Here is a 10599-nt window from a genome sequence, read left to right as displayed (position 1 = left end):
GTGAAGTTGCTCGCATTGCACTAGTTGCAATTTAATGGTCATTGTGCGTGGCATGCACGGATACGGAATTTCGTCGAGGAATTCGCAGGTCCGCGGCGTTCCGCGGGGAATTCGTGCGGACGTCCAGCATTGCGTTGATTCGCGCGGAATTCCTGTTTATTGCATTATTATGGGAAGTCTGTCGGGAATTCCGCCACTGTGCAGTGGGAAGTCCGTATGACGTGACAGTGCAGTGGAAAGTCCGTATGACTATATTAAATAAGGGTAAATTCGTCCTAGAAAATTGTTGATTGCAGGGTGAACCAAATCTAATTGAACCGGACTGATTTTTTCAGAAAAAACCCTTTTTATGGCTGGCCATTTAGCACCACTCGAAACTTATAGCATCTCCAATAGGTTAGGACGTCAAATAGCCCTCAAATAGCCTTCACACTGCCACATCATCAGCACTACAATTCTCCTGCCACATCAGCTTGCCACATCAACTGGACATCAAATAGCCCTCACATAGCCTTCACACTACCTATCCACATCACTAATAACAATTATATAATTTAATTTACACTCGTATCAACATACGGAATTTAATTTACGAGACAAATACGGAAAATTCGAATAATAATATTAAAATTTAAAAAGTACATTAATTTAAAAAAAAAGTACAATAATTAAAAAAATTACATTTAAAAAATTACATAAATTTGCATAAAAACTAACGCCTTGTAATCCTCCGCGCCCACAACTCTTCAACTAAATCCTTTTGCAGTCGAATATGAGCCTCCGTCTGACGCATGTCGGCATGTGCTTGGAGGAGGGCTTCTTCATCGTGCGGTACCCCACCTCGTACGTTGGCGGTGGTGACGCCGTGGCTTGGACCTGCTTCATTATCGTCGGTGGCCCAATCAGTCAGTTGTACACCTTCATCTTCGACGATCATGTTGTGCATGATAATACAGGCGTACATTATATCAGCAATGCAGTCGACATGCCACAAACGCGTTGGTCCCTTAACTGCAGCCCATCGAGCTTGAAGCACACCAAAAAATACTCGTTAAAACAAGTGGTGCGAATGAAAATGAGGTTCAACGTGCGTATATATAGTGTTTTCGAAAAACAAAAAAAAAAAAATTTAAATCCGACGCCGGTTTGGCGCCGATCCGGGACGCACAATGGCTCCCGTGAGGATCGGCGTCGGAACCGGCCTCAGCGCGGGAATCAGCATGGCGACGCCGATTTTGACGCCGATTTCGCCGACGCCGGTTCCAATGGTTCGGCGTCAAACCGGCGTCGGCGAAAAATCGGCGTCGCGGTGGTGACGCCGGTTGTTGGAGATGCTCTTAAATCCTTATAACTAGAAACGTGGATACCCTTGAATCTTGATACATTTGTGGAAATAATCCAGATTCTTGATCGATCGCGACAGAATCTGATCCTTTTATCTTCACCACAACCCAAGTAACACACGTACACACACTAGGTTGAAGATGGCTGGGATAATGGGAGCTTCCTCCGCTGCAGCAATCTTTGCTTCTCATTCATCAATAACTCCCTCTCCCTCTCTCTCCCTCCACCCTTCTCCACGTACATTTGCTAAACCCCCTTCTGTTTCCCACTTGTTCTTCAAATTTATGCTCATTATTAATTGATGTAGGGCTGAGCTCAGGGAGAAAATTCTACGGAGGAGTTGCAGTCCCCTTGCATTTCCATTTCTCTATTTCCAATGTTGCCACTTCTCCTGCTCAGCAAGAGGTACTGATTTTGTTTCCATTTTGATTTTGGGTGTGTATTGCGAGAAAATTCTAATGGTTTTGGTTAAGAAGTTAATCCTATCTCAATTTTTGTATCCACAACTACCAAAATATGCATAACACATTAAATCACTTTTTCAGTTGTTGTTTCCATTTTGATTTCGTCTCTTGCTTTGAAGAGTGTGTTGATGTTGTATGTGAGTTCTATTGAGAAGTTCATATTATCTCATTTTTGGTAATTGTGGATAATTCAAGTCATAATTAAGTAAAATCACTTGTTCTTCATCTCACTTGATTCTTGATTAGATTATAGAGTAGTGTTTAGTAGCTAAGTGAAGAACTCTGGATTTACATTATGGCTATAATCAGGTTCAGAAGCTCGCTTCTTCAAAGGAGAATCAGAGGCCGGTTTATCCATTTGCAGCTATAGTTGGGCAGGATGAGATGAAATTGTGCCTTTTGTTGAATGTGATTGATCCGAAGATCGGAGGGGTGATGATCATGGGTGACAGGGGGACCGGGAAGTCTACCACCGTTAGATCTTTAGTCGATCTACTCCCTGAAATCAAAGTAGTCTACGGGGATCCATTTAACTCGGATCCAGAGGATGCTGAAGTGCAGGGGCCGGAAGTACGTGACAAAGTCATGAAAGCTCCCTGTCGTAGCTACAAAGATCAACATGGTTGATCTGCCTTTGGGTGCCACGGAAGATAGAGTTTTTGGCACAATTGACATTGAGAAAGCCGTTACCGAAGGTGTGAAGGCGTTCGAGCCTGGTCTCCTAGCAAAGGCCAACAGAGGGATTCTGTATGTGGACGAGGTTAATCTTTTGGATGATCATGTAGTGGACGTTCTGCTTGATTCTGCAGCCTCGGGTTGGAATACTGTGGAGAGAGAGGGAATCTCGATTTCACACGTTCATACTCATCGGATCCGGAAATCCGGAAGAGGGAGAACTGAGGCCGCAGCTTCTTGATCGTTTTGGGATGCACGCCCAAGTTGGAACAGTGAAGGACGCAGAGCTCAGGGTGAAGATAGTTGAGGAGAGAGCACGATTCGACAAGAATCCTCAAGAATTCAGGAAGTCCTACATCGCGGAGCAAGTGAAACTCCAGCAGCAAATTGATGCGGCCAGGAGTGGCCTTTCTTCCGTTACAATAGATCATGATCTTAGAGTGAAAATCTCCAAGGTATGCGCAGAGCTCAACGTGGACGGATTGAGAGGCGATATAGTAACGAATAGGGCAGCAAGAGCATTGGCTGCTCTCAAGGGAAGAGATAAAGTAACAACGGAGGATATTGCCACTGTCATCCCCAACTGCTTGAGACACCGGCTTAGAAAAGACCCTCTGGAGTCAATCGACTCGGGCTTGCTCGTGATCGAGAATTTCTATGAAGTTTTCGCCTGAGGGAGGTAAAAATTTCATCTTCTTTTTTTTTTCTAGTGCAAGGTTTTGGGGTGAAGGTTTTTTATACTTGGCTGTTCAATTTTGGAGCCGCAAAACAAACTAATTTGTGGTTGATTTGGTGGAATGAAGTTGATTGGTTAGAATTTGTTGAAATCTTCATCTTCATTTGAAAATTTTGATGTGTTATTAGTAGCAACATTGGTCATATGATTTTCCCTTTTACGAGTACTTTGTTAAGAAAATTTTACACAAGAATTGATGAATTTCAATATAGAAGTGGAGAATTGTAGACTAACTTAGGGAAGAATTTGGACAACATCAAGCACAAGTGGTCGTATTCATGTATCTCACTTTAAACTTAAAACTCACATCTGATACCCCCAATGCCCCACCGGTCCGGACCAAATTGGCACCCACCCATTGTGGGGTGGGGTGCTCTTTAAAATAGCTAGTACACCCAAATATATATATATAAATATGATATAAGTAGGATTAATAAACATTGGTCCTGTAGCTCAGTTGGTTAGAGCGTTGGTCTTATGAGCCGAAGGTCGCGGGTTCGAGCCCCGCCAGGACCATCTTTTTTTATTCAGTTAAAGATTTGAGTTGCTGCTACCAGGACCTTTTCATCGGGCCCGCTAGAACCATGTTTTTCTGATTTTGGTTGCTTATTTCTTAGAGGTTCGAGTTGCTTGTTCACAAACACTGTGTCTGAGCTTAACTAGAATAATGTTATCTTAATTATTGATAGGAAGAATCAAACAAAAAGATAGAACAGTGTGGAGATATATCTGGACTAATGGAATAGTAGTTTTGTTGGTGATGGAGCAATGATATTTGTGATACTTTATACTCCTATCACATAAAGACCAACATGAACGGTTCACCTAACAATTCCACATCAAAACCTACAACCTCTTTTTCATGATTTATGTTACCACAAAATATGTACTGAATAAACAAGGGGTTTCTTTTGGACAATTTTTCTTAGTATCTTCAACTTTAAGATGTGATTTTTGGCTCTTCATTTCCCCTTAACACATGGTGTTTTAGGTTTATATGAAACTAAATTCGTGGGATCGGACATTATGAAAAGGTTGTCACTAGCATCATACGGCATAAGTGGTGCGATGATCGTTGCTTGCAATGGAAGATAACAGAGGTGATCCGGTCCTGAAGGCTCACGAGGCCGGGCAATCACCAGTCGCACTTTGAAATCAACAACAGCTCAAATTGTTAAATTTATCCATACCCTCATGGATGGATCGGGATACTCATATTATAAAGAAAGTCGTGATAATGTAATGCCTAATTATACAAAAAATTGTTTATATTGGCACATTTTCATATTGTGAATAAAGAAATGTACGTGACTGCATGGAACACATAACTTAATTGTAAAATATTTAATCTAATTAATAATCATTAATCGAAATAAATAAGCATTAGGATTTTGGTGATCCAACTGTTCCAAAACTGCTAGTTGTTAGGCCATCCACAACGCTGTTCCTATACCGTTCCTATATCGTTTCTTAAACCACTATTTGAGGGCCCCACTGTACTTTTTTACTCCATTCCTTAACTAAGGAACGGAACCTGCAACCCTCCGTTCCTTAACCGTTCCTTAACCGTTCCTTAAATTACTATTCATTCAATTTCATTTTTTTTATTTCCAACTCAATTCAATTAAAAAACACACTTTAATAAAAAACAAACACACTTGATTAAAAAACACACAACATTAAAAAAAATTACAACTACAACTTAAAAAAAATAAAAACCACACAATTAAAATCCTAAAAAAATAAAAACACACAATAAAAAACACACAATTAAACGTGGGAAAATTAAAAAACTACTCTGCCGGCGAATCATCCTCCGGAGGCGGTCGAGGTTTAGGGGGAGTCGGAAGGTCAAGATGTGCTGCCATAGCAACAATTCCGTTCCACCAGGCCGTGAATTGGGCGTACGAGAAGCGGGAAGTGTCCGCCATTGTGGCGGTCATGTACGCCACCATAAGTGTGTCCGAGCGTCCCCGCGAGCCCGATCCCGAGGCCGACTGGCTTGATTCGCCTCGGCCCTTCCTCGCTCTAGCCGCCTTCGCCGCCTTCGTCCCTTGCGACCGACGGCGCCCAACGCTGGATCCCCCGTATTCGCCGGGCGTTGGATCCCCCGTACCCCCAAACACCTGCGGTTCACCCTCGCCGGCCTCACCGGTGTCACCAGACGAGTAGTTGCCGGTCGCCGTGTGCTTCGTGCGCTTTGAGGTTGAGCCCGAGCTCGAGCGGACACCGCCGGCCCACCTTTCCTCGTCCTTGACATTTTGTGAAGATCCCACCCACCGGCGCCGCCACCACCGTAATTGCCGTCGCCGGACATTTTGTGAAGAGATTGAATATGAAAATTGGAGAGGAATTGATGTTGATGTAGGAAGAATAGATGTGTAGTTGTGTGAAATGAATATGAAATTAGGTGTATTTATAGAATAAGAAAATAAAAAAAAATAAAAAAAAAATGTTAAACGGATATAAAAAACGGTCATATGACCGTTTACACATTTTTAAAATTTTTTTTTTTTTTACAAAATTCGAATTTTTTTAAAAAAAAATGATTTATTGCGTCATAATTAACGACGCCCACTCGCGGGTCGGCGAGTGGGCGTCACGCACGACGCAGGGGCGGCCACGTCTCGCAGGCAGCGGCGGCGCGCGTGGAGGAACAAGCCGTGCCGCGTCTCGCCGGCACGGCTCACGGCACGGAATGGGGACGGCCTGGGAACGGATTGGCGAGCCGCAACGCGTCGCGCCGGCGAACCGTTCCGCCGGAACGGAACCCGCGACGGCCACGGCCCGCGTTGCGGGTGCCCTTATAGAAAACTACGAGACATGCAATTCGGATTAACCTAATTAATTAACTCAAACTACTACATAATTAATAAGCTCAAACTATAATGAGCGTCTTTATTATTATTATTATTATAATAATAAGAAAATCAATCTACGTATGAGTTAATTATTCAAAATTAAGTGTGACATTTAATACGATTATAATTGCCAGTTTACGGCCTAAAAACACGTAACATATCTCATCTGTAAATCATCGTTCACACCAAACAGACATGCCGATTTTAGCTGAATTTTTGTGTGTATATTTATCAGCTCAGAAAACCAATTAAATGCATGCTTGTATTTTGAACCATTTTAATATTGATGTAATTCCAATTTTTAATCTTTTCAGTTATAAAATTTACAGCAGATATTCAGTCACTTAAGATTAAATAATCCTTTATGGAATTAGTCTAATTTTGTCAAGATTTATCATACTCAACCGAATAACATGTCAACCCTAACAGCCCTAATTGCACAAAAACTTCCACACCACACATTCATACTTTCTGTTGCTGAAAATTAACTTGATTTGAAATAGCCCGAGATTGAATAGTCACAAGATTAGTTGAGATTAATTTTGTAAAGGCTAAACTACCTTACCAGTTCTACATAACATTGGCTTGAAATTATGTATTGAATCCTATTTATTTAGTTGAAAATTCTTGATTCAGTCTTATCTTATAGTATTGCAATTTAATCGAACAATATTTATACGACTGAATCTTATCTATTCTATTAAATCAAATACCATTGATACACAATTCAATTAGCCTTAGGAGGTTAATTTAAAGTATTTTTTCCTACAAAAATGATAAGAGGCAATGCGAATAATGATTGATGGTTGTATCAGGTTAGTTCGAGTGTCTCTATTACCATAAATTTACTTGGATTAAATTGCGAAATTTCTCCAAATTAAACCCCTTGATGGAGGAAAGGCATCAATTTTCTTCAAATAATTGTAATCTAAAGCGACAGGATAGAATTTCTTATTTGGTGATACATTTGAGTTTGATTGTGTTCAACCTCTGTTTTTGAGGTCAGCAGTCGCTGGGCCATGGCTAATATCGGCAAAACCAACACTACCCACTTTCCCTCTCTACCTTCCACTTCAAGCCTCTGCATATAAGCCTTTGTTTTTCTTCTGTTTCCCTCATACTTCCAATCTCCATCACTGCTCTTTAGCTTTCTTGGTTTTCTTTGTCAGCTTTGAGAGAAACCCTTTTGCCTAAAAGGAGTTTGGTATGTGAGCTTCTTGACTTGCCCATGTTCTTTTATTCCTTCATTGCACCTTTCAAGAATGTTTTTTTCATGTGTCTGTAAGCAAAATGTGGCCTTTTTGTATTTTTCTTTTCAACTAGCACTGAAAGAAACATGTGGGTTTTTGTGATTCTTGAGCAGTTTTAGTTTTACAGCATTTACTTTCTATGGACTGCTGAATTGGAAAAAACCGAGTCTTTTGTACTACTTGATTGAATTTGATGCTTATTTCAATCTGAATGGTTCTTTGAAATCCCAGTTTCGTGCCTCATAATTCCAGTGATGTATTGTTTAGGTTTAATGATCCCTTTTGATGATTAGGCTGGATTTGAGAATTCTTTTTTGTGACAGGACAAATTAATATCAGATTTTTGTGTTCTAAATTTCATTTCTTGTACTGTTTTATCCACATATGAAAAGACACATTGTAAATTCTGTCTTTGAGATGGAAAAGATTTCTTCTTTATTGAAGTTTCTTAATCCATCCTTTGCGTTTGCCTGTTTTTGAGTTCAGTAGAGGAAAACATTGAGAAATCCTTGCTAATGGAGCAATCTATTTCGTTATTCATTTTATGCTGAAGTATACGTTTTGCCTTCTATCGATTAGCATTTCTTTGGAATATAGTTGGGCGAGTGAGCAGGTGCTGTGTCACACAAGCTTTCTTCGCGTTTGCCTGTTTTTGAGTTCAGTAGAGGAAAACATTGAGAAATCCTTGCTAATGGAGCAATCTATTTCGTTATTCATTTTATGCTGAAGTATACGTTTTGCCTTCTATCGATTAGCATTTCTTTGGAATATAGTTGGGCGAGTGAGCAGGTGCTGTGTCACACAAGCTTTCTTCTTTGTAGAAGTTTCTTGCCGTCCTTTCTGGTTGCCGGTGTTTGAGCTCACAAGAGGAAAATATTGAGAATTCCTTACTAATTAGAGCAATCTCTTTCATTAATCATATGATTCTAACATCTTGTTTTATGCTGATTTATACATTTCACCATTTATCCATTAGCATTTCATCGATATATCTAATTAGATGTTTCATATACTGAATGTAATTTATGGAATCTGTGATTTCTATAGGGTCCTTCAGTTACCACATCCAGGCTTTAAGCACTGAGTATGGGTTCAGGTGTTTGGTATAAGAATATAATCAGCAAAAGGAAAGTGAAAGGAGAGAAATCACGTAGAGTGAAGGTTTGAAGCTCAACTCCAGTCTGAATCTTTGGTTTTCTATGTTTTGTTTTCCTCCCATGTTAACTGACTATTCAAGTTATCTGAAGATGATTCGGTCCCATCTTCTTGATTTCTGATATTACTATCTTTTTTCGATATTGTTGAGCAGCGATCTTCATTTCAACGCATAGATGGCTGCAGAGAGGATCTCTGCTCTCTCAGAGGGTGTCTAGCACTAGCCAATGGCGCTTGTCTCGACAATCAGGGCAGTGTCGTTCTCTCCAGAGAATATGTTGCTGCTAGAAAGATTCAGACTGCATACCGTGCACATGTTGTATGTCATATTCCCTGCTAGCAATCACTATCGTCTTAGTTTACATGGTTCATTTATTTTGCCTTTCCCCATAACTGTCTTGGGCTTTCAAATATGAAGATCGTTATGAACTTATGATAAGTCTATGGTTTTTTTTTTCTCAAACTCTTGAATTGACTATGCTTTTCCTCTCCTGTTTTAGGCAAGGAGAAGTTTATGTCGAATGAGAGGAAATGTAAGGTTACAGAAGCTGGTGCAGTGTGATTCTGTTAAGAATCAAGCACATACTACATTGGGTCGCCTGCACTCATGGACGAAAACTCAGGCCCAGATTAGATCACGTCGTGCTAATATGGTTATGGAAGGCCAACTTAGGCAGAAGAAGCTCGAGAATCAGTTGAAGCTCGAAGCTAAGCTTCATGACTTTGAGGTAATACAAAACTTTCTCCTTAAAATTATGCATAATTTTATGTTGGAGGAATTGTCATGATTGAAATTGCTGTTCTTTCCATTTCCTTGTGGAAAAAAGTGACCTTAAAGACCAAGAGATAGTGTGTGATAGGGGAAAAGGAAGCGAACGATATATCATTGTCGTTTCTTTACATGTATCGATAGTAGTACTATCAGTCGTCCTGTGCTTAGGAAGCCTCCTAACACACCTTATATACATCACGATTTCTATATGTAAACCGAAGTATTCTGTCACTTGAAACTACACATTTAAGACGGATGTCACATTTCTTCGATAAATAAAATGTGGGACAGGTGGAGTGGAGTGGTGGTTCTGAAACAGTGACTGAAGCCCTTGCAAGAATACATCACAGAGAAGAAGCAGCACTGAGAAGGGAACGAGCTTTGGCGTATGCCTTTACTCGTCAGGTATGTCGAGTTGTAGTATCTATCGATTTCTTCATCATCTTTGAGCCCAAGAAACAAATCTAACAAAACGTGTGCAGTGGAGGGCCAACACGATGCCAAGTTTTGGACCGAGCAACAAAGAACTTAGTAAAGCGGATTGGGGCTGGAGCTGGATGGAGCGTTGGATAGCTGCTAGGCCATGGGAAAGTCGAGTTTATATCCCCAAAAAAGCAAAGAAGGCCCGACACGCGAAACTGATCTTGCCTAACGGAAAGGCGGTTAAGAAAACCATTTCCCCTGCGAGCAAGGTGCCAGGAAAGGTCACACGGATCTCTCCTAATGGAAAGGCCACCAGAAAAGCCCGTAAACTGTCTTACAACGCAGCTACGGTTAAAAAAGTGAGCGTGAAAAGTGAAGAGAAGAAAACGAAGAATGCAAAGGAAAGCTCCCAAGTATGATGTGAAAATGCAAAAACTGAAGCAGATAGAGGATTTGATCTGAGCTCCACCTTCAGGAAGTACTCTCTTTTCTTCCTTATAATATTGTAAATTTTTTATTATGAAACATTAAGTTATTGTGATATACTTGTATGTGTGTGTTGGTTTTGTACTTGTGGTGTGATCATGGCTTCTTTTTGTAAATTGAAAATTTTATGTTTACGAATTACTTTCTCTATTCCACTCAAAACGACACCTTTCTTGTTTGCTACAAAAATTTATGCTGTACAAAATAGAGACAATAGTGTTTCTTTTGTTTAGAAATTTGCCGCTTTTATTGTACATTCCAAAAAGAAAATATATTACTTTGAGTTGAATATATAAGTAATAGTAGTTCTTAATTAAGTTATTTTCTTATTGTTTGCTCATTTCAATTTGATGGATCAAATAAGATCGAGTTACAACACTTGATTCGAGCTTGATACTTAATCTCGGGACAATGACACATGCAGTTCATGGTC

The 10599-nt window shown here is 40.2% G+C and overlaps 1 protein-coding gene, 1 non-coding gene and 1 pseudogene across 4 annotated transcripts; all 3 read left to right on the top strand.

The window, feature by feature from the left end:
- The first annotated feature begins 1427 nt into the window (after positions 1-1427).
- On the top strand, positions 1428-3310 carry LOC121776347 (annotated as a pseudogene).
- Positions 3311-3661: 351 nt separating this feature from the next.
- Positions 3662-3735, top strand: TRNAI-UAU. The gene has a single exon. It is a non-coding gene; the product is annotated as a tRNA-Ile (tRNA).
- A 3047-nt stretch (positions 3736-6782) lies between these two features.
- Positions 6783-10355, top strand: LOC121776385 (protein IQ-DOMAIN 5-like). 3 transcript variants are annotated; one of them, XM_042173557.1, is made up of 6 exons: positions 6783-6895; positions 8378-8491; positions 8640-8804; positions 8986-9213; positions 9549-9662; positions 9740-10355. In XM_042173557.1, exons 2-6 carry the CDS (start codon positions 8417-8419, stop codon positions 10097-10099), a joined length of 942 nt encoding a protein of 313 aa, XP_042029491.1. In that variant the 5' UTR covers positions 6783-6895; positions 8378-8416; the 3' UTR covers positions 10100-10355. The 3 variants fall into 3 exon arrangements, with proteins under 3 accessions (XP_042029491.1, XP_042029490.1, XP_042029492.1); XM_042173556.1 differs by lacking the exon at positions 6783-6895 and adding an exon at positions 6943-7284; XM_042173558.1 differs by lacking the exon at positions 6783-6895 and adding an exon at positions 7341-7361.
- The last annotated feature ends 244 nt before the right edge of the window (positions 10356-10599 follow it).

Source organism: Salvia splendens, chromosome 18, assembly GCF_004379255.2.
Source record: "Salvia splendens isolate huo1 chromosome 18, SspV2, whole genome shotgun sequence".
In the NCBI taxonomy this organism is placed as follows: domain Eukaryota; kingdom Viridiplantae; phylum Streptophyta; class Magnoliopsida; order Lamiales; family Lamiaceae; genus Salvia; species Salvia splendens.
Note: the sequence above shows the minus strand (reverse complement) of the source record. Positions and strands in the feature narration are given on the sequence as shown.

Coding starts and splice junctions, on each gene's coding strand:
- LOC121776385 (XM_042173557.1), top strand. CDS start 8,417: ATGGGTTCAGGTGTTTGGTATAAGAATATAATCAGCAAAAGGAAAGTG. Junction 9,214..9,548: donor CTAAGCTTCATGACTTTGAG/GTAATACAAAAC, acceptor AATGTGGGACAG/GTGGAGTGGAGTGGTGGTTC. Junction 9,663..9,739: donor CGTATGCCTTTACTCGTCAG/GTATGTCGAGTT, acceptor AAACGTGTGCAG/TGGAGGGCCAACACGATGCC.